At 52.6% G+C, this 23,480-nt stretch overlaps 1 protein-coding gene across 2 annotated transcripts in view; it reads left to right on the top strand.

The window, feature by feature from the left end:
* LOC119955194 (protein mono-ADP-ribosyltransferase PARP12-like) overlaps positions 1-23,480 on the top strand; it is a 90,757-nt gene that overhangs the window by 53,482 nt on the left and 13,795 nt on the right. The window contains exons 6-8 of one of the 2 annotated variants that reach the window (XM_038781182.1): positions 10,098-10,263; positions 17,907-18,009; positions 20,739-20,835. In XM_038781182.1, coding sequence (XP_038637110.1) covers positions 10,098-10,263; positions 17,907-18,009; positions 20,739-20,835 — 366 coding nt within the window. Of the gene's footprint in view, positions 1-10,094; positions 10,264-17,906; positions 18,010-20,738; positions 20,836-23,480 lie in introns of both variants that reach the window. The other variant, XM_038781181.1, reaches the window with a different exon arrangement.

The raw sequence follows: 23,480 nt of genomic DNA, 5'->3' as shown, positions 1-23,480 counted from the left end.
TGGTGATCAGGGGCTGGGCCGTAGGGCCGAGGTGAATCCCCATGGGACCAGACACAGGCCGCCATTGCCACAGCCTGCAAGGCAGCCACCTTACTGCACACCCCACAGACTGTCCATTTGTGCAGAGTGATACCAGCCAAAAAGCTGCCCCACCCCAACTCCCCAGACCCCGCACCCACCCCGCACCCAGCTGAGGGGCTGGTTCCTGGGTGACAGGGGTTATCCACTGTGGGCGTGGCTGATGACACCAGTCCGGGTGACACAGACCAAAGTGGAGACCCTCGACAACAACGCCCATACAGCGGCCAGAGGCGTGACCGAGCGGTGCTTCAGCCTCCTGAAGGTGCGGTGCAAGACCACTCTGCAGGGGCCCTCCAGTATGATGTTGAGAGCATCGCGACGGCCTGCTGCATCCTCCATAACATCGCGCAGCAGAGGGGCGATGCACTGGAGGAGGAGAATGACGGCCAGTCCTCATCCGATGAGGAGGTAGCAGGAGAGGGCAAGGATGGACAGGACATGGGGCCAAGGCAGGCATAGGAGGCCTCACGATGTGTGCACCAGGGCCAATGTGTATGGGGCATTCTAATCGCCTCCAGCGGCATGGACATCCCCATCACCCCCTTAACCCCCCCCCCCCCCCCCCCCCCCGCCGACCATCCCCATGAACACCCTACCATCCAGCACCCCCCTTTGCAGCCACCTCCGTGATACATACCTGCTGCACTGTGGGGCGTGGGTTGGCAGTGACAGCGGGTCTGATCCACGGGATGGAGGATGATGACAACCCGCTCTGCGATGAGTTCTGGTGCTCCTCATTGTTCGACAATGTCTGACTCCTGCCCACAGCAGCACTTTCCACCATCCAGCTGGGTGATCCCTGCATGTGAATTGGTCAATCCATCACATGGAATCCCTGGGGATGGTGGAGGTGAGGATGGTTGGGGTGGGGATGGGAGATGGTGGTGGGATGGTGGTAGGACACCGGAATGGTGAGCGCTCCTGCACTGCAGTCCCTGGACCAAGCCCACCCACAACATCCGCCATTTCCACCCCCACCCACCAGCCCTCTGGTCAGCCCAGACCAACCCACCCCTCACATCCATCGGACAGAGCACCGAGGCAGGTTGCAACAGGCATGAACAAATACATACACGTTTGTGCGTTAGTTCCATCGCTATACTGTGCCCGACACCCGTGCCACCTTAGCTAGTGCCTAATTTTCTGGCCTTACTGTGGTGAATGTAATATATGAATGTATATAATAATTCACACTGTGATTGTAAGCGCAGTAGCGCCATCCTACCACTAGGGGGAGTATCGCTGGGAGCACTGAGGAACTAGTACTGGGCTCCACCCTTGGTTCCGCCCACGACTCCTCCCCCTAGTGTAGCTGTATAAGTATCCGTGTCCAGAGTCAGCCTAGGTCACTTCGAGTTCATCAACAGGTAACAGGCTGGCTCTGAAGTAAGTCGATTAAAGCCTAGATTCACTTTGGAAACACATGTCTGATGAGTTGATGGTTCCATCAATTTAATCGACTTAAAGAACAGTAAAGATCGATTATGGAATCGGCCCCAGCCAGCCACTATGCTGCTCCAGCCCAGCCACTATGCTGCTCCAGCCAGCCACTATGCTGCCCCAGCCACTATGCTGCTCCAGCCACTATGCTGCTCCAGCCAGCCACTATGCTGCCCCAGCCACTATGCTGCTCCAGCCACTATGCTGCCCCAGCCAGCCACTATGCTGCTCCAGCCACTATGCTGCCCCAGCCACTATGCTGCTCCAGCCACTATGCTGCTCCAGCCACTATGCTGCCCCAGCCAGCCACTATGCTGCTCCAGCCAGCCACTATGCTGCTCCAGCCAGCTACTATGCTGCTCCAGCCAGCCACTATGCTGCTCCAGCCACTATGCTGCTCCAGCCACTATGCTGCTCCAGCCACTATGCTGCTCCAGCCAGCCACTATGCTGCCCCAGCCACTATGCTGCCCCAGCCACTATGCTGCCCCAGCCACTATGCTGCCCCAGCCACTATGCTGCCCCAGCCACTATGTTGCCCCAGCCACTATGCTGCTCCAGCCACTATGCTGCTCCAGCCACTATGCTGCTCCAGCCAGCCACTATGCTGCTCCAGCCACCATGCTTCTCCAGCCACTATGCTGCCCCAGCCAGCCACTATGCTGCCCCAGCCAGCCACTATGCTGCCCCAGCCAGCCACTATGCTGCCCCAGCCAGCCACTATGCTGCCCCAGCCAGCCTCTATGCTGCCCCAGCCACTATGCTGCCCCAGCCACTATGCTGCCCCAGCCACCATGCTGCCCCAGCCAGCCACTATGCTGCCCCAGCCAGCCACTATGCTGCCCCAGCCACTATGCTGCCCCAGCCACTATGCTGCCCCAGCCACTAAGCTGCCCCAGCCAGCCACTATGCTGCCCCAGCCAGCCACTATGCTGCCCCAGCCACTATGCTGCCCCAGCCACTATGCTGCCCCAGCCACTATGCTGCCCCAGCCACTATGCTGCCCCAGCCACTATGCTGCTCCAGCCACTATGCTGCTCCAGCCTGCCATTTCTGCGGCCAGAACCAGCACCCGCGGCAGCACTGCCCGGCCCGCAACGCGACCTGCAGCAGCTGTGGGCGGCAAGGCCATTACGCTAGAGTGTGCCTCGCAAAAAGGGCCCCAGCTTCCAACTCCCCAGCGACTCGCAGTAACCGCTCCCCTCACTCGCAGCCCCGCGGGGCCCGAAATGCGGAGTCTGCGCTCGGACAACTCAGTGGAGGAATTCGAACAAGACTACGAACTCAGAGGGCAGCCAGACCAAAGAACCTACGAAACTCGATGGCAGAGCTCCACATCAACGGGTGGTGGTCGTTAAGACCAGGGAGAAATTCCGCATGGTGGTCGACTACAGTCAGACTATAAATAGGTTTACGCTCCTCGACGCGTATCCCCTCCCCAGGATTGCAGACATGGTAAACCAGATCGCCCAGTACCGGCTCTTTTCCACGGTGGATCTGAAGTCTGCATACCACCAGCTCCCAATCTGCCCGGAGGACCGCCACTACACGGCGTTCGAGGCCGATGGCCGCCTCTTCCATTTCCCCCGGGTCCCCTTCGGCGTCACTAATGGGGTCTCGGTGTTCCAACGAGCAATGGACCGAATGGTGGACCAGTACGGGCTGCGGGCCACGTTTCCGTACTTGGACAATGTTACAATCTGCGGCTATGACCAGCAGGACCACGACGTCAACCTCCACCGTTTTCTCCAGACGGCTCAGAAACTAAACCTCACGTCCAACAAGGAGAAATGCGTATTCCGCACAACCAGACTAGCCATCCTCGGCTATGTCGTGGAAAACGGAGTCCTGGGCCCCGACCTGGACCGTATGCGCCCCCTCTTAGAACCCCCCCCCCCTCCCCCTCATTGTCCCAAGGCCCTCAAGCGGTTCTTGGGATTTTTCTCTTACTGCGCCCAGTGGGTCCCTCAATATGCGGAGAAAGCCCGCCCACTCTTCAAGGCCACACTATTTCCCCTGTCAGCCGAGGCACGCCAGGCCTTCGACGGCATCTAGGAGGACATCGGCAAAGCGGCCATGCGGTGGATGAATCCACTCCATTTCAGGTAGAAAGCGACGCCTCAGAGGTAGCTCTTGCAGCCACGTTAAATCAGGCAGGGAGACCCGTTGCATTTTTCTCCCGTACCCTCTCCGCTTCAGAACTCCGACACTCCTCAGTCGAGAAAGAAGCACAAGCCATCGTGGAGGCTGTTCGTCACTGGAGGCACTACCTCGCAGGTAGGAGGTTCACCCTCATTACCGACCAACGATCGGTTGCCTTCATGTTCGACAACTTGCAAAGGGGCAAAATAAAAAACGATAAAATTCTGAGGTGGAGGATCGAACTCTCCACCTACAATTACGATATCAAATATCGACCCGGGAAGCTCAACGAGCCTCCGGATGCCCTATCCCGCAGGACATGCGCCAGCGTGCAGATCGACCGATTAAAAAGCATCCACAATGACCTCTGCCACCCGGGGGTCACCCGGCTCGCCCACTACATCAGAGCCCGAAACCTGCCTTTCTCCAACGAGGAGGTAAAAACGGTCACCAGGGACTGCCCGATCTGTGCGGAGTGCAAACCGCACTTCTATAGACCAGACAGGGCCCACCTGGTCAAGGCTTCGAGGGCCTTTGAACGCCTCGCGATTGATTTCAAAGAGCCACTCCCCTCAACTAACAAGAACATCTATTTCTTAAACGTCGTAGACGAGTCCTCCCGCTTTCCATTCGCTATCCCGTGCCCCGACATGACCTCCCACACAGTCATTAGGGCCCTGCATAGCATCTTCACCCTGTTTGGTTTCCCCAGCTACGTTCACAGCGACCAGGGTTCGTCCTTCATGAGTGACGAGCTGCGTCAGTACCTGCTCGAAAAGGGCATTGCCTCGAGCAGGACTACCAGCTACAACCCCAGGGGGAACGGGCAGGTGGAGAGGGAGAACGCGACGGTCTGGAAGACCGTCCTACTGACCCTCCGGTCTAGAAAGCTCCAAGTCTCCCAGTGGCAGGAAGTCCTCCCAGACGCGCTCCACGCCATTAGGTCCCTCTTGTGTACGGCAACCAACCAGACCCCTCACGAGAGGCTCTTCATTTTTTCCAGGGGCACTACCACGGGGGTCTCACTTCCGGCATGGCTGAGGACACCGGGCCCGGTACTCCTGAAGAAACACGTCAGGGCGCACAAAACCGACCCCCTTGTAGAGAAGGTGCGCCTGCTCCACTCCAACCCACAGTACGCATTCGTAGAGTTCCCTGACGGCCGTCAGGACACTGTATCCCTCTGGGACCTTGCACCCGCCGGAACCAGCTCTACCCCCACAGAAGGACCCCTCACCCGACACCCCATGCTGCCGCCCCCTCGCGCTCCTGAACCCACAAGCTCGCTCCACCAGTCCCGCGCCGGCCAGCCCCCAGTCCCCGGTTGAACCAGGAGAGTATGAAGCTCGAAGACAACCCTCCCTGGAGTCCCCCATCGTACCCCAACACACTACACCCGTCCAGCCACCGCAAGAGGCTGCAACCCCGGTGCTCCGCAGGTCTCAGCGGACAACCCGACCGCCGGACAGACTGACGTTATAGACTAGACCACCACCCCCGCCGGACTTGATTTTTTTGCAGGGGGTGAATGTGGTGAATGTAATATGTGAATGTACATAATAATTCACACTGTAGTTGTAAGCGCAGTAGTGCCATCCTACCACTAGGGGGAGTAGCGCTGGGAGCACTGAGGAACTTGTACTGGGCTCCACCCTTGGTTCCGCCCACGACTCATCCCCCTAGTGCAGCTGTATAAGTATCCGTGTCCAGAGTCAGCCTGGGTCACTTTGAGTTCATCAACAGGTAACAGGCTGGCTCTGAAGTAAGTCGATTAAAGCCTAGAATCACTTTGGAAACACGTGTCTGATGAATTGGTGGTTCCATCACTTACGGGCCCTGACACTATGCCGAGGTGGTTCCCCAGATGATACTGCAGGAGTGGAGGCGGCCTGCTGTGACTCTTGCCCTGAGACCTCGGTCCCCGTTGGCAGCCGTCTCCTGTGGCGACCCGGCCTGGATGGGCCCGGCCGCTGCGCGGGCGTCCCGGGTGGCGTGGTAGCACCCTGTTCTGCCCGCTGCCCATCAGATGCACCAGGGATGGGGTGGGGGGGTCCGAGGTGCTGCAGTGTTCCGGCGGGAGACATCAGCATGGGCCCCATCATATCCTCCTCCCTCGGGGTGCCTGATGGCTCCCGGGCTTCTTCATGGGAGGCAGGTGCGAGCGGTGCCAACCCCCGAGGCTCTGCCACCACCTGGCGCTGCCTGTCCTGGTGGCCGATGGTGCCACGACAAGTGTCTCGTTGCACACGGCCGTGGAGCACAAGAAATCGTAGAATTTACAGTGCAGAAGGAGGCCACTCGGCCCATCGATGCTGCACCGACTCCTGGAAAGAGCACCCTACCCAAGGTTAACACTTCCACCCTATCCCCATAACCCACTAACCCCACCCAAAACTAAGGGCAATTTTGGACACTAAGGGCAATTTATCATGACCAATCCACCTAACCTGCACATCTTTGGACTGTGGGAGGAAACCGGAGCACCCGGAGGAAACCCTCGCACACACGGGGAGGATGTGCAGAGTCCACAAAGACAGTGACCCAAGCCGGAATCGAACCTGGGACCCTGGAGTTGTGAAGCGATTGTGTTATCCACAATGCTACCATGATAGGAAATGGACCAACTTCCTCTGGGACTGCACCACATAATAATAATCATCATCTTTATTATTGTCACAAGTAGGTTTACATTAACACTGCAATGTAGTTACTGTGAAAGCCCCTAGTCGCCACATTCCGGTGCCTGTTTGGGTACACAGAGGGAGAATTCAGAATGTCCAGTTCACCTGACAGCACGTTTTCCAGGACTTGTGGGAGGAAACCGGAGCACCCGGAGGAAACCCACGCAGACACGGGGAGAAGGTGCAGAGAAGGGGGGAACGTGCAGACACGGGGAGAACGTGCAGACACGGGGGGGAGCGTGCAGACACGGGGGGGAACGTGCAGACACGGTGGGAACGTGCAGACACGGGGAGAACGTGCAGACACGGGGGGGGGAACGTGCAGACACGGGGAGAACATGCAGACACGGGGGGGGAACGTGCAGACACGGGGGGGGAGAACGTGCAGACACGGGGGGAACGTGCAGACACGGGGGGGAGAACGTGCAGACACAGTGGGAACGTGCAGACACGGGGGGGGGGGACGTGCAGACACGGGGGGAACGTGCAGACACGGGGGGGGAACGTGCAGACACGGGGGGAACGTGCAGACACGGGGGGGGGGTACGTGCAGACATGGGGGGAACGTGCAGACACGGAGGGGAACGTGCAGACACGGGGGGAACGTGCAGACACGGGGGGGGGAACGTGCAGACACGGGGGGGGGACGTGCAGACACGGGGGGAACGTGCAGACACGGGGGGGGGAACGTGCAGACACGGGGAGAACGTGCAGACACGGGGGGAACGTGCGGACACGGGGGGGGGGACGTGCAGACATGGGGGGAACGTGCAGACACGGGGGGGAACGTGCAGACACGGGGGGAACGTGCAGACACGGGGGGGGGGGGAACGTGCAGACACGGGGGGAACGTGCAGACACGGGGGGAACGTGCAGACACGGGGGGAACGTGCAGACACGGGGGGAACGTGCAGACACGGGGGGGAGAGCGTGCAGACACGGGGGGAGAACGTGCAGACACGGGGGGAACGTGCAGACACGGGGAGAAGGTGCAGACACGGGGGGAACGGGCAGACACGGGGGGAACGTGCAGACACGGGGGGAACGTGCAGACACGGGGAGAACGTGCAGACACGGGGAGAAGGTGCAGACACGGGGGGAACGTGCAGACACGGGGAGAACGTGCAGACACGGGGAGAAGGTGCAGACACGGGGAGAACGCGCAGACACGGGGGGGGAACGTGCAGACACGGGGGGGAACGTGCAGACACGGGGAGAACGTGCAGACACGGGGAGAACGTGCAGACACGGGGGGAACGTGCAGACACGGGGAGAACGTGCAGACACGGGGGGAACGTGCAGACACAGTGGGAACGTGCAGACTCGGGGGGGGGGGACGTGCAGACACAGGGAGAACGTACAGACACAGTGGGAACGTGCAGACACTGGGAGAACGTGCAGACACAGTGGGAACGTGCAGACAGGGGGGGGGGGGGACGTGCAGACACGGGGAGAACGTGCAGACACGGGGGGAACGTGCAGACACGGGGGGGGGGGAGAACGTGCAGACACGGTGGGAACGTGCAGACACGGGGGGAATGTGCATACACGGGGGGGGAGAACGTGCAGACACGGTGGGAACGTGCAGACACGGGGGGAACGTACAGACACGGGGAGACAGCTGTGTGGTGAGCACCAGGTAGTGATGGTGAGAGCCTCTGGGACGGTGGAGGGCGTTGGAGATGCTGTGACGGGAAATCAATGTCATCCCCGGACTTGAGCTCCAAATTGTCTCGGGCTGTATGTCTCAGGCCCCCGTTCGTGTCCTCCTCCTCCTCGCTGCTGGCTGGCGGCGCAGGGTGGGGGTACGGTCACACCCCTGGGTGGGGGGAGGGGCCAGAGGGAGGGGCAATGGGTGGGGGACAGGGGTTAGTGCCTCAAACCTACTTGAACAGGTTTGAGGATTCCTCCTGATCCCATGAACTCCCCAATCTCCTGACATCTGTCGCAGAGATTATTGAGACAGCCAATCCCAATATGTCTACAAAGGTCACATTGTAAAGATTAACTATCGATCCCATCCTTTCAGTTGAGACCATCTCATTTAAACTATTTGCCCTGATTGGGAAATTAGTACTGTTATGGGAGAGGTGTTTTCAGAACCCCAAAATGTATCATGGAGTTCAACCAACCACCTGGTGTAGTAGTACAATTATGGACACGTGGTTTTTAAAACAAAACAATGTTTATTCCATGAACTCAAATTAACCTTTTAAATACAGATTGGATCTCTTAACACCCCGTACTTCAAAGATAACCGCAAAAATAATACAACACTACCCAATCCTGCAAACTATTCCTTTACACATCCAAAAGACTGAACAAATCCTTCAAACAGAAGTACATTAGATTTATATTCAATACTGAGACCTTTTTACAATTCCGATTTCACCAAAGGATTAAGAAATAGTCCTTCATGGCAGAGATCACCAGCAATGCAGCTCACAGCCACACCCAAGCTTTCTTCAAACTGAAACTAAATCTCCCAAAAAGCAGAAGTGAGCTCAGCTCTCCCCCCGCCCCCCCCCCCCCCCCCCCCCCGTGATATCACTTCAGTAATATGATCAGCTTAATTTCTTAAAGGTACATTTCTTGAACATCCAATTCTTAAAGGCACTCTCACCTGACAGTACTGTCCAATGATTGACTCCCAGCTCATATTTATTTGATTTTGGATTTTGATTTATTTTCATGTGTACTGAGTGAACAGCACAGACAGTAGAACAGATCGTATCATGCGTTAAAAATACTGGACAAACAATTATTACAAGACAATATTAGGTTAGATTTTTCACTTGCTGTTGGAGTGTAAATCAAACGTTATTAATTCTTTTTGATGCATTTTTTAATGAAAATTGGGTAGTTTTATAACAGGCGGTTAATTCTGTAACAAGCTGGAACAAGCTGAAAATCTATCACAAAGCTTTTAGAATATTTTATTTATTGCCAATGTTCCTCTCAATAATGACAGTAAAAATGAAATGATTTGTAATCATGCTTTCTAAGTGAAGAATTAAATGACCTTCTGACATATTGCCCAATATTTGTGATACAGAAACAGGCTATTTTTGCCCAACATCCCCACGACAAAGTGCCACCCAGGCTCGAAAGGTCAGCTCCCGTCTCTCTCTCTGTCCGTGGACGAGGTCAGACCTGCTGAGATTGTCCAATATTTTCAGTTTTTGTTTCCGGTTTCAGCATCGGCAGTACTTTGATTTGATCTCCATGCTGCTGTTTATGCTCCACACCAGCCTCTTCCCAACCTTATCCCTCAGCTTAATAGAGGCCGAGATCGAACAGGAGATGCACTGAGTGCGGTAGTGAGTGGGAATTGACGGGTGCTTTCCAGCTGCTGACGTGGGGCAGCACAGTAGCACAGTGGTTAGCACAGTTGCTTCACAGCACCAGGGTCCCAGGTTCGATTCCCGGCTTGGGTCACTGTCTGTGCGGAGTCTGCATGTTCTCCCCGTGTGTGCGTGGGTTTACTCCGGGTGCTTCGGTTTCCTCCCACAGTCCAAAGATGTGCAGGTTATGTGGATTGGCCATGCTAAATTGCCCGTAGTGTCCTAAAAAGGTTGGTGGGGTTACTGGGCTACGGGGATAGAGTGGAGGTATGGGCTTAAGTGGGGTGCTCTTTCCAAGGGCCGGTGCAGACTCGATGGGCCAAATGGCCTCTTTCTGCACTGTAAATTCTGTGATTAATAATCTGAATTGTGTCTCTCTTCAAGTTCTTTTCTCCAAATTGTTTCAGCAGTTCAGAACCTACCATTAACTTTGAGACAATGATGTGTGCGTCCCACCGGGTGAGGCGTCTCTCCACTGCATCCTCGGTTACCAAACCCCCTCACTTTATCCTGACGACTGAGTGGCTGTGGTACATGAAGGATATGTTTGGAAAATGGACTCAGTATGAAAATTGCGTAAGTTTCACTTCCTTGAACCTGAGCCAGTAAAAGGAGCCAGCCCAGAAATTCAATGGCCTTGATCAGAGCAAGTTGTAAATTCGAGGCAGATTTTCAACTTGCTTCTCAGTCAGAATACTGATGTTTCATCAAAAATGAACACCGTTAGGTGATGAGAATAACAACTGGAGAGAGAGAGAGAGAATAAATGAATAGATATTGGGTGCAATTTAACTTCGTCCGACGTCATTTCGTCCAACGACACTTCGTCCACGTCTTTTGGTCCAACGTCTTTTTGTCCGCTCGTCTTTTGGTCCAACGTCACTTCGTCCAATTATCCAATTACAAATTAACTCCGTATAAAACCATTCAATTGATAAAATGCAAGTACAATACAGCAAGTGAATTTAGTTGCTAAAATGCAAGTAATTGATAAAATGCAAGTAAAATGCAAGTTGAAAAATGCAGTTTAAAAATCTAAAAATGCAGTTAAAAAATCTAAAAGTTTACTAATAATTTTTTTTGTCTAAGTCTTTTTGTAACTTGACTTTTTGTAACTTGTAGCACTCCACTCCACTCCCCACATTTACTTTTTATGCAATAAAGGATTTTTATTACCGGTCCCTTTCCTTTAACGAGCCTCGTTAAAGGATAGATATTATCGTTCTCTTTCTTAATTCGCCCATCCCGAAATGGCAAAGTTCATTGTGTCAACGAAGAGTAAAAGGAAAGTAGCTGATGGAAATAACTATATCTACGATTTTTATTCGAGCAGTCCAAACCTAGGAAAAGAATACTGGAGATGTGAGAAAAGAAGGCTATGTTCAGTGCGGATTCACACGGTAACGGAAAACAATGAGCCGAAAATTATTTATTTCTCTAATGAGCACCTTCATCCAGCTGATGTTGATTCGTTAAATGCTAGAAAAGCAGTTGCAGAAATAAAGCATGAAGCAGTGGAAAACATAGCAGCAAGTTCGCGTAGCATTCTAGCGGCCAAGTTTACGCAGCTATCAGAAAATACCTGCTCTCAACTCCCTAGGTTGCCCATCGTCTCAAGAACTATTCAAAGGTGCCGACAAAAAAATTCTGGATTTCCCGCTAATCCAGCGGCTAGACACGGTTTTGAAATACCTGACAAATATTGTAGACTTGACAATGGCGAACAGTTTCTGAGATACGATTCGGGCGCCGAGGATCAACAGCGCTTACTAGTATTCGCATCAGAAAGTGCTCTTCAGGATTTAGCATCATATCGTCATTGGGCATGCGATGGGACATTTAAGATTGTGCCACCACAGTGGTTTCAACTGATCTGCATTCATGTACAAGTTAAAGGAAGCAGTTTTCCACGGGTCTTTGCATTACTGCCGAATAAAAGAAAGCAGACATACGAATTATTCTTTGACCAATTGAAAATTATGCAACCTAATGCAGATCCGAATGATATCATGGCAGATTTCGAAGTTGCAGTTCACAAGGCAATTAATTCATCATTCCTTAATTCATCTGTCGTGGCATGTTTGTTTCATTTGAGCCAATCTGTGTTTCGAAAAATTACCGATTTAGGCCTCAAAGAAAAATACAATACAGACTCTGAATTCTGTCTTAAAATTCGATGTTTTTCAGCATTAGCTTTCCTCCCCGTTGAAGATGTCGAAGAGGCTTATGAAGATTTGATAGACGATGAAGAAATACCTGCTGAATTCATCGTTTACTTCGACTTGACTTACATAGGCATTGTGAGAGGACGTGGTGCCAGACGAAGGAGTGAAACACCTACATTCCCGACAGCTGTATGGAATGTTAATCAGCGTGTTCTACAAGATCTACCGAGAACAAATAATGATGCTGAGGGGTTTCATTCAGCCATAAAGCGTTCGGCGGGTGGAGCTCATTTGAATATCTGGAGGTTAATCAAAACTCTGAAGGAAGAGGAAGGGTTCATAATAGGCAAAACGGCTCAAATTCTTCGGGGAGATCAGTCGACTTCATGTACGCGATATAAGAAAATAACTGAACGCCTCAAAAGATTGGTCGTTGAATATGATTCTACAACAAAAATTGATTTCTTGAGGAATGTTGCTTACAATTTACATCAATTTTAAGTAATTTCGGGAATTTGAAGTAATTAGTAAACTTTTAGATTTTTTAACTGCATTTTTAGATTTTTAAACTGCATTTTTCAACTTGCATTTTACTTGCATTTTATCAATTACTTGCATTTTAGCAACTAAATTCACTTGCTGTATTGTACTTGCATTTTATCAATTAAATGGTTTTATACGGAGTTAATTTGTAATTGGATAATTGGACGAAGTGACGTTGGACCAAAAGACGGGCGGACAAAAAGACGTTGGACCAAAAGACGTGGACAAAGTGTCGTTGGACGAAGTGACGTCGGACGAAAAGACGCGACACGGCCCAGAGAGGGTCCATGTGGTTTGGTTAGATCGCGAGAGAGGCGGAAATCAGGAACCGTGCCAGGCGCCTAGTGCTTGGGGATCTAACCGGCCCGCTACTGTTGGCGGGATCGCACTCCCAAATAGACACGCCGCAAACCTAATTGAGGCCAAGTAAGGGTAATCTCCATCTCATTGGCGAGATGGAAGCTGATCTAATGGCCTCCCGTGATCTCCCCAGTGAGAGGTCCATAAGACCATAAGACATAGGAGTGGAAGTAAGGCCATTCGGCCCATCGAGTCCACTCCGCCATTCAATCATGGCTGATGGGCATTTCAACTCCACCTCCCAGCATTCTCCCCATAGCCCTTAATTCCTCGCGACATCAAGAATTTATCTATCTCTGCCTTGAAGCCATTTAGCGTCCCGGCCTCCACTGCACTCTGCGGCAATGAATTCCACAGGCCCACCACTCTCTGGCTGAAGAAATGTCTCCGCATTTCTGTTTTGAATTTACCCCCTCTAATTCTAAGGCTGTGCCCACGGGTCCTCGACTCCTCGCCTAACGGAAACAGTTTCTTTGCGTCCATCCTTTCTAAGCCATGTATTATCTTGTAAGTTTCTATTAGATCTCCCCTTAACCTTCTGAACTCCAATGAATACAATCCCAGGAACGCCAGCCGTTCCTCATATGCTAGACCCGCCATTCCAGGGATCATCCGTGTGAATCTCCGCTGGACACGCTCCAGTGCCAGTATGTCCTTCCTGAGATGTGGGGCCCAAAACTGGACACAGTACTCCAAATGGGGCCTAACCAGAGCCTTATAAAGGCTCAGTAGCACATCGCTGCTTTTATATTCCAACCCTCTTGAGATAAATGACAACATTGCATTTGCTTTCTTAATCACGGATTCAACCTGCATGTTTACCTTTAGGGAATCCTCGACTAGCACTCCCAGATCCCTTTGTACTTTGGCATTATGAATTTTCTCACCGTTTAGAAAGTAGTCTATGCTTGGATTCTTTTTTCCAAAGTGCAAGACCTCACATTTTCTCACGTTGAAATGCATCAGCCATTTCCTGCACCACTCTCCCAAACTGTCTAGATCCTTCTGCAGCCTCCCCACTTCCTCAGCACTACCTGCCTGACCACCTAACTTTGTATCATCGGCAAACTTCGCTAGAATGCCCCCAGTCCCTTCATCCAGATCATTAATATATATGGTGAACAGCTGCGGCCCCAACACTGAACCCTGTGGGACACCGCTGGTCACCGGCTGCCATTCCGAAAAAGAACCTTTTATCCCAACTCTCTGCCTTCTGTCAGACAGCCAATCCTCAACCATGCGGGCACTGATTAATACTGGAGCAGGTGTCACAGCATCTGGGAGTCTCCCAGGCCATTGGAGACCTCTGGATGGTCAGGAACAGGACACGGTGACCATGGCCTCCACCAAGGTGCCCAGATGTCACTGCCAGATTGACAGGAGCAGTGCCAGGGTGGCAGTGTCAAGGTCCGGGTCCTATGGGGGGGCGTGTCCAAGGACAGGAGGGGTGGGGGGGGTGGGTATGACAGGAGGGGGAGGGGGCTGTGAGGGGGGGCTATGAAGGGGCCGCCATAGGTTGGGGGCAAAGGGTGAGGGTTCTGAATGGGGAGCGTGCAAAAGGGGGTGTGCAAGGGCAGATAAGGGGGTCCTTAGTGATGCCCCATAGTGGGGTGTCCTCACTTGAGGGTGGTGCCCATGTAAGTCGGGGGTGACATTGCCTGTGGATGAGGGGTGTGGGGGAACTCTCAAACTCACTTAGATATTCCCGTACCAGTCTCCCCGAACAGGTGCCGGAATGTGGCAACTAGGGGCTTTTCACAGTAACTTCATTTGAAGCCTACTCGTGACAAGCGATTTTCATTTAATTTCATATAGGGGCCCTTTCTCTGAGGAGCCAGCCTGGCCAGAGAGGTCAGCTCCCCAGGGATAGAAATAATTCTGTGGGCTAACCCAGAGAGATACTGCCCAGGGCCCAGTGTGGTTAGATAGCAGTGGGGAGCTCACTGACAGCGAGGGAGATACTGCCCAGGGCCCAGTGTGGTTAGATAGCAGTGGGGAGCTCACTGACACCCAGAGAGATACTGCCCAGGGCCCAGTGTGGTTAGATAGCAGTGGGGAGCTCACTGACACCCAGAGAGATACTGCCCAGGGCCCAGTGTGGTTAGATAGCAGTGGGGAGCTCACTGACAGCGAGGGAGATACTGCCCAGGGCCCAGTGTGGTTAGATAGCAGTGGGGAGCTCACTGACAGCGAGGGGGATACTGCCCAGGGCCCAGTGTGGCTAGATAGCAGTGGGGAGCTCACTGACAGCGAGGGAGATACTGCCCAAGGCCCAGTGTGGTTAGATAGCAGTGGGGAACTCACTGACAGCGAGGGAGATACTGCCCAGGGCCCAGTGTGGTTAGATAGCAGTGGGGAGCTCACTGACAGCGAGGGAGATACTGCCCAGGGCCCAGTGTGGTTAGATAGCAGTGGGGAGCTCACTGACAGCGAGGGAGATACTGCCCAGGGCCCAGTGTGGTTAGATAGCAGTGGGGAGTTGCTGACACCCAGAGAGATACTGCCCAGAGCCCAGTGTGGTTAGATAGCAGTGGGGAACTCAATGACACCCAGAGAGATACTGCCCAGGGCCCAGTGTGGTTAGATAGCAGTGGGGAGCTCACTGACAGCGAGGGAGATACTGCCCAGGGCCCAGTGTGGTTAGATAGCAGTGGGGAGTTGCTGACAGTCAGAGAGATACTGCCCAGGGCCCAGTGTGGCTAGATAGCAGTGGGGAGCTCACTGACAGCGAAGGAGATACTGCCCAGGGCCCAGTGTGGTTAGATAGCAGTGGGGAGCTCACTGACACCCAGAGAGATACTGCCCAGGGCCCAGTGTGGTTAGATAGCAGTGGGGAGCTCACTGACACCCAGGGAGATACTGCCCAGGGCCCAGTGTGGTTAGATAGCAGTGGGGAGCTCACAGACAGCGAGGGAGATACTGCCCAGGGCCCAGTGTGGTTAGATAGCAGTGGGGAGGTCACTGACAGCGAGGGAGATACTGCCCAGGGCCCAGTGTGGCTAGATAGCAGTGGGGAACTTACTGACACCCAGAGAGATACTGCCCAAGGCCCAGTGTGGCTAGATAGCAGTGGGGAGGTCACTGACACCCAGAGAGATACTGCCCAGGGCCCAGTGTGGTTAGATAGCAGTGGGGAGCTCACTGACAGCGAGGGAGATACTGCCCAGGGCCCATGTGGTTAGATAGCAGTGGGGAGCTCACTGTCAGCGAGGGAGATACTGCCCAGGGCCCAGTGTGGCTAGATAGCAGTGGGGAGCTCACTGACACCCAGAGAGATACTGCCCAGGGCCCAGTGTGGTTAGATAGCAGTGGGGAGCTCACTGACAGCGAGGGAGATACTGCCCAGGGCCCAGTGTGGCTAGATAGCAGTGGGGAGCTCACTGACAGCGAGGGAGATACTGCCCAGAGCCCAGTGTGGCTAGATAGCAGTGGGGAGCTCACTGACACCCAGAGAGATACTGCCCAGGGCCCAGTGTGGTTAGATAGCAGTGGGGAGCTCACTGACACCCAGAGAGATACTGCCCAGGGCCCAGTGTGGCTAGATAGCGGTGGGGAGTCGCTGACAGTCAGGGAGATACTGCCCAGGGCCCAGTGTGGTTAGATAGCAGTGGGGAGCTCACTGACAGCGAGGGGGATACTGCCCAGGGCCCAGTGTGGTTAGATAGCAGTGGGGAGCTCACTGACAGCGTGGGAGATACTGCCCAGGGCCCAGTGTGGTTAGATAGCAGTGGGGAGTGTGGTGGTATGATTAGCATAGCTGCCTGCCATTGGTGCAGAATACCGGCTTACCATTGGCCCTGGTCGGTCATGTGCCTCTCGACTGGTTGGTTCAGACCAGTCATGTGACGGCTCCCCAATAGGTCGAGAGGCTGAGTTCTCGACCCAGAATCCAGCCGCAGGATTTTCAGAAAGAAGAGGGGCTGGATTCTCCGATTGTGCGGCTGGATCCGCAGGATCCGTCTGGTCTTACAACCAGAAAGTCAGTGCCGCTCCCACTCCGATCCTCCGTCCAGTGGGGGGCTAGCAGTCGCACAGCGTAACGCTCCCGGCTTTACCTGCGGATATGGCCGCAGAATGGCCGGGTCTGTGACCGCGCATGCGCACAGTGGCAGCCTGCGGCACGTACAACATGGCACCCGCCACACACTGAGCCAGTCTGCTGCAAATCTGTCACCCTGTAACCCCCCCTCTCTATCCCGGACCACCCCCCCACATATCCTCCCAGCTTCACCGAAGCCCCCCGCCAGTGGAACGACGCCCCCCCGCCCCCGACTGTGGCGGTGCTGGGCACAGTCCGCAGCCGCCACGCGACGTCCCCGAGCGGTGTGAGCACAGGCGCCCCACGCTGTCGGGGACTCGGCCAATCGGGGGCGGTGCATTGGGGGAGACCGTCCATACGCCGTGCAGCGTAATCCATGAGGAAGCCGCCGTTTTTGAGGGGGCGGAGCATCACAAAAAGGCACCGCCCCCGATTGCGGCGTAAAAGTGGATTGTCCGGCTGATCGCCGAACGCGATTTCGGAGTCGGCGATCGGAGAATCCCGCCCAACTAGTTCACAATTCTTCTTCTTTGCAGATCTCAATTTTAAACTTTTCATTAAATCCTTCAACTTGTATTCTCTCCAAAGGTGTGTCCGATTGCTTCTTGAACCCATTTCTAACTTCCTTCTTCCATGGCTGCTTGTATACTGCCTACTGCCCAATGTGTATAAAGGGTTCTGTCTGGTCTCCTTATTCTTATCATCCTCTAGTTTAACTTGTGTCCACCGATATGTGAACCTTTTCCCATTGAATAAAATTATCTCAGATCTCCTTTTTAGGGCACAGCATGGTGGCACAGTGGTTAGCACTGCTGCATCACAGGGCCAAGGACTTGGGTTTAATTCCAGCCTCAGGCCACTGTCTGTGTGGAGTCTGTACGTTCTCCCCGTGTCTGCGTGGGTTTCAGTTCCCTTCCACAGTCCAAAGATGTGCAGGTTAGGTGGATTGGCCATGATAAATTGCCCCTTAGTATCCAAAAGGTTAGTTGGGGTTACTGGGTTGTGGGCGCGGGGCCTGGGTGGAGTGCTGGTTTGATGTAAGGATTCTACAATTCTATTCTCACCTTTGTCAATTGCTTCCCATACTCTAAGTTATCATCATTATTTGACAGGATCATGTGAATGTTACATCCGAAGACCTGGAGGTTGTCTATTTGGCCAATAGCAATGCTGAAGTGAATATTGGAGAATTCAATGAAACGTTAACCTTTAAAGGTACAGTAACTTTATCTTATTTATTATTTGTGTTTTTTTCAAATATTGGGCGGCGTTGTCCGACCCCCCGCCAGGTCGGAGAATCGCCGGGAGGCGGTGTGAATCCCACCCTCGCCGGCTGCCGAATTCTCCGGTGCCAGAGATTTGGCGGGAGTGGGAATTGTGCCGCGCCAGTTGACGGCCGCCCACAGCGGCCCCCCTGGCGATTCTCCGGCCCGCGATGGGCCGAAGACCCGCTCGTTCTATGCCGGTCCCACCGGCGTAAATTAGACTAGGTCCCTTACCGGCAGGACCTGGCGCGTGGGCAGGCTCCGGAGGGCGATCTGGCCCCGGGGGGGGTGCCCCCACGGTGGCCTGGCCCGCGATTGGGGCCCACCGATCCGCGGGTGGGCCTGTGCCGTGGGGGCACTCTATTCCTACGCGTCGGCCGTGTAAGCCTCCGCGATGGCCGGCGCGAAGGTGAACCCGCCCTGCGCATGCGCGGACCCACGCCAGCTGGCGGAGTCCCTTCTGTCCCAGTTGGCTCGGTGCCAAAGGCCTTCCACGCCGACCAGCGGGGCACAAACCACTCCGGCGCTGGTCTAGCCCCTGAAAGTGAAGAGGATTCCGTACCTTTGGGGCGGCCCGATGCCAGAATGGTTCCCGCCACTCCACTGCGTGTTTCTGCCCTCCCCGCCAATTCCCGGAGAATACCGACCCTTATATGAAACAGATTTTAAATTTTAATTCCATCGTAGCTGTGGATGAGTAAATTGGGACACTTTTAGTTCTGCATATTCTGGTATGAATTAAAATACCTAGGGCAGCACGGTGGCCTAGTGGTTAGCACAACCGCCTCACGGCGCTGAGGTCCCAGGTTCGATCCCGGCTCTGGGTCACTGTCCGTGTGGAGTTTGCACATTCTCCCCGTGTCTGCGTGGGTTTCGCCTCCACAACACAAAAACGTGCAAGCTAGGTGGATTGGCCACGCTAAATTGCCCCTTAATTGGAAAAATGATTGGGTACACTAAATTTATTTTTTTAAAAATTAATTAAAATAGCTGAAGATGAGGGGCAGGTAACACAGCGACAGGATTAGGCAATGTAGCCACACGGGCCTGTCAGAAACTTAGTGAAATCAAAGCGGATCCAAAATCTAACTCTGTGTGCAATCCCTGATTATCTGTTTTTAAAAATTTAGCTGCTACTTTCCATTACAACCTCAAATCATAGAATCATACAATTTACAGCAGTGTTCCTCAAACTTCCGGGGACCCATTTTTACCAACCAGCCACTTTTTACCAACTTCGCGACCCACGCCGGCCGACCTTCGCGACCCACACCGGCCGACCTTCGCGACCCACGCCGGCCGACCTTCGCGACCCACGCCAGCCGACCTGCGTGACCCACGCCGGCCGTCCTTCGCGACCCACGCCAGCCGACCTTCGCGACCCACCATTTTCTCTTACCTTGTTTGCTGCTGACAAAAATGAAATGAAATGAAAATCGCTTATTGTCACGAGTAGACTGTGAAGTTACTGTGAAAAGCCCCTAGTCACCACATTCCGGCGCCTGTTCGGGGAGGCTGTTAGGAAATGGTTTTGGGTCCCTTTGGCCCTCGTACACGCTCCTCCAATGGAACCTGTTGAATGAAGGTGAAGCCTTCCCATGTCGGAAAGTCTGGAGTCTCCATCTGTCCAAAGTTCTGAATTTTTTTCCTGTAAAATTTTATCAAATAAACCCCCCCCCGAATTTGTAAAAAAAAAAATTGAGAAAAATAAAAATTAAATGAATAAAATAAATGAATAAATGAATAAAAACCGCTACAGAACTTGTAAAACAAAAATCTGCAACCGTTTAAAAAAATAGCTGCCGCACTGCGCATGCGCGCTGATCATCGTGCGCACATGCGCAATGCGGGCAAATTTTTTTTTTAACATGTTTGCGGCCGCTTGCAGCCGGCGTTATGGAAAGCTGGCTGCCGCGCAATCGGGAGCTTCACGGACAACGGCTCCGCGACCCTCCTGACTCCCGCCCGCGACCCACCTTTGAAGAACACTGATTTACAGTGCAGAAGAAGGCCATTTGGCCCATCAAGTCTGCACCAGCCCTTGGAAAGAGCACCCTACTCAAGCCCACACCTCCACCCAATCCCCATTTCCCAGTAACCCCACCCAACTTTTTTTTGGACACTCAGGGCAATTTAGCATGGCCTATTCATCTAACCTTCACATCTTTGGACTGTGGGAGGAAACCGGAGCACCCGGAGGAAACCCACGCAGACACGGGGAGGATGTGCAGACTCCGCACAGACAGTAACCCAAGCCAGAAATTGAACCTGGGATGTTAGAGTTGTGAATCAACTGTGCTAATCACTGTGCTGCCGTGCTGTGTTCAGTTAGACCTGGAAGGAGGCCACATCTCCTCAAGGATGATCTTTGGTTCGCTAAAGAAAAACAGCAGTTCTTGCATCTCTCCCAGTTGTCATCTTCAACATGTTAATTTCCATCAAAACTAGTTGTTCCTCTAGTTTAGTGCGGCAGCAATTTAAGAACCGCTGCCCCTCAGAAGCCCCATCCACTGGTGATGCAGATGTGTTTCATGTATGTGTGGTGTTGAGTACATTAGAGATAGATAGAAGTCTCCAGAAAATCTAAGAAGAAACTCTTTTAAAATTTCAAAGCTGGATCTGGATTTTTTTTCGGTTTGTCAATTCACTGTACTTCAAATATTAATGTTTCCGCCTCAGAAATGATTCAAAAAGACAAGTTTTCCGGAAGTGTGAGTGAAGTTCGGAGGAGGCCGAGATTTATCTCTAAAGAGGATGTGGAGACGAAAATAAGCAGGTAACTGAAAACACAGAAAACTCATTGTTCACACTTTGGCTGATTGAGCTTCTGTTTTCTTGGTAAGGCTTACTGTGCTTCGAAGCGTGTAGTTACAGTACTGACAAATAGAATGCTTTCTCCCTCAGGCGATGGCATCAACATCAAGCACCCCATGGAGGGTATTGGAAGCAGTGTGAAAGTTTCTTTTGCATTCTCCCAGAAATGTGCCCTTATCTCAGTCCCAACTTTTCCTGTTTTGCATCCCTGTTTTTCCAGGAATGATCCAACACAAACAAAGTTCCTGCACATCAGTCCTTCCTAAATATTTCCCAATGTGATCTCATTTTAATGCTTCAAACTTTGTTTGAGTGGCAAGGAGGCTTCAGCTGTCTATTGGGCGGAGGGAGTGAGGAGCTTTAGTTCTTGACCAGGCGTGATGGGGAACAGGATTTGAGTCTGGGGAAGCAGATCCTGCACTTTAACGTTACAGGATTCTGATTATGAATATACTGTGAACCTTGTCATTATTGCCAAAGGACAATGATTAATGTAACAGGATCCACATTACTGATATAATTAGTCATCGATTAATGAAGTATATGAATTATTAATGTATTTGGACTCTGATTAGTGTAATAGCACCCTGATTATTAATGTAATGATCATGACCGTTAGCCAAATAAATTTAATGTAATAGGATTCTGATTATTGATGCAATAGAACTCTGGTTATAATTTAATTAATTCTGATTATTAATGTATCAGCATCCTGATTGTTGACATGATAATTTCATGATTATTGAAGCAACAGTATACTGATTATTTATGCATTAAAATCCTGATTATTGATGCAATAAGAATCAGACTATTAATGTAACAGTATCCTGATTGTTGCTGGAAAAAGTGAAAGGCTGTTCACCAAACATTGAGAGGTTCTGCAGAGGGAGATGACGGCTTTGCTTAAAGACTGGCTGGAGGAGGCTTTATTGCCCCGGTAAAAGTTGCATTAATGAAGACGTTGGTCAGGGTGCGAGAGCAAGGAGAGAAGATGAAGGGGGTGGAGGAGCGCAACACCGAGACCAGCTCACCTCGATGGGGAGGAGCTGCGGAGGGTGGCGGAGGTCAATGAGGGGCTGAGAGCCAAAGTTGAGGACCTGGAGAACAGGTCAAGGAGGTTGTGACGGGTTAAGGCGGCACCGTACAGCAGTGGGGTGAGGTTCAGAGTGATCTACGCTGTGAAGCTGAGGGTGAACCGTAACACGAAGGACTTATATTTTGAGGAGGTGGAGGCAGGGTCTTTGTGGGTTGGGAGCGAGGCGGGCTCTTGCCGGGGGTCGGGTTGCACGCTGAAGATTTGGAGGCAGTTTCGGCAGCATTTCAGGCTGGTAACAGATTCGGGGGATTTCAATAAGGGACAATCACGGATTTGAGCCGGGGAGGATAGATGCGAGGTTCTGGGGATAGGAGGAGAGGGGGTTCAGGGAGATGAAGAATCTGTTTTTGGGAGGGCGGCTTGTGAGCTTGGAAGAGCTGAGTGAGAAGTTTGGGTTGGCGCGGGGTGGGGGGTGGAAGGGGGGGGAGAGGGTTTCCAGTACATGCAGGTGCGGGACTTTGCGAGGAAGGTCTTCCCCATCTCCCCAATAGACCGGCCTGTTCATTATCAGCGGGAGCGGTTGGAGACGGATCATCTCGGTAATTAATTGGAGGATTTTGGAGGATAGGATGTCCATGGAGGGGGTTAAGGCTCAGTGGGAGGAGGAGTTGGGGAAGCGATGGAGGAGGGATTCTGGTGTGAGGTGCTGCGGTGGGTGAATTGTTTTTATTTGTTTGTGGGATGTGGGCATCACTGGCTGTGCCAACATTTATTGCCCATCCCTATTTGCCCTTGAGCGGCAGTTAAGAATCATCCACGTTGCTGTGGGTCTGGAGTCACATGTAGGCCAGACCGGGTAAGGACGGCAGATTTCCTTCCCTAACGGACATTAGTAAACCAGGTGGGTTTTTAACGACCTTCGGCAATGGTTTCATGGTCATCCAGTTTTTAAAAATTGAAATGTCACCATCTGCAGTGGCGGGATTTGAACTTGAGACCCCAGAGTACTGCTGCCTCAGCATGGGGCGGGGGGGGGGGGGGGGGACCTGCTGGAGGTCTTAGCCCTGGAGAAGGTGAAATTTGCTCCAAAGGGAGGGCGAGTGACAGGTTCTACAATAATTGGGGTGTGTTCATTCTGCATTTCGGAGAGTTGGTTATCGTTGGCTGCTGAGGAAGGGGGGGGGAGGGGAGGGAGGGAAGGGGTGGTTTGGGGGGGGGGGTTTAATGTGTTGGGTGGGTTTTTTGCTGTTGTAAAATGTAAAAGGTTGAAAATTTGGAATAAAAATAGAGAAAGGCTGATTCTGGCCAATGTACATCAGCTCAAAGATATGTGTGCTGCTCCGTATTGCTTTCTCTCCACTCATTATTTGTCCTTTGCCAGAGTTGAATTCCTCTGTGCTCCAGTTCAAGGTCACTTTCTGTAATTAGATTTCCGCCAATTGTTTTTGAAAGGCCTCACACTGTTTAGTGATAACTTCAACCTTCGTTTCTCGTTGCATATCCCGGATTTTCATCTCTTTGTGTACCTCTTTTGGAATCGAATGCATTTCCAAACTTGCAACTGTTTCCTT

The sequence above is a fragment of the Scyliorhinus canicula genome, chromosome 20 (assembly GCF_902713615.1).
Source record: "Scyliorhinus canicula chromosome 20, sScyCan1.1, whole genome shotgun sequence".
Classification (NCBI taxonomy): Eukaryota; Metazoa; Chordata; class Chondrichthyes; order Carcharhiniformes; family Scyliorhinidae; genus Scyliorhinus; species Scyliorhinus canicula.
Note: the sequence above shows the minus strand (reverse complement) of the source record. Positions and strands in the feature narration are given on the sequence as shown.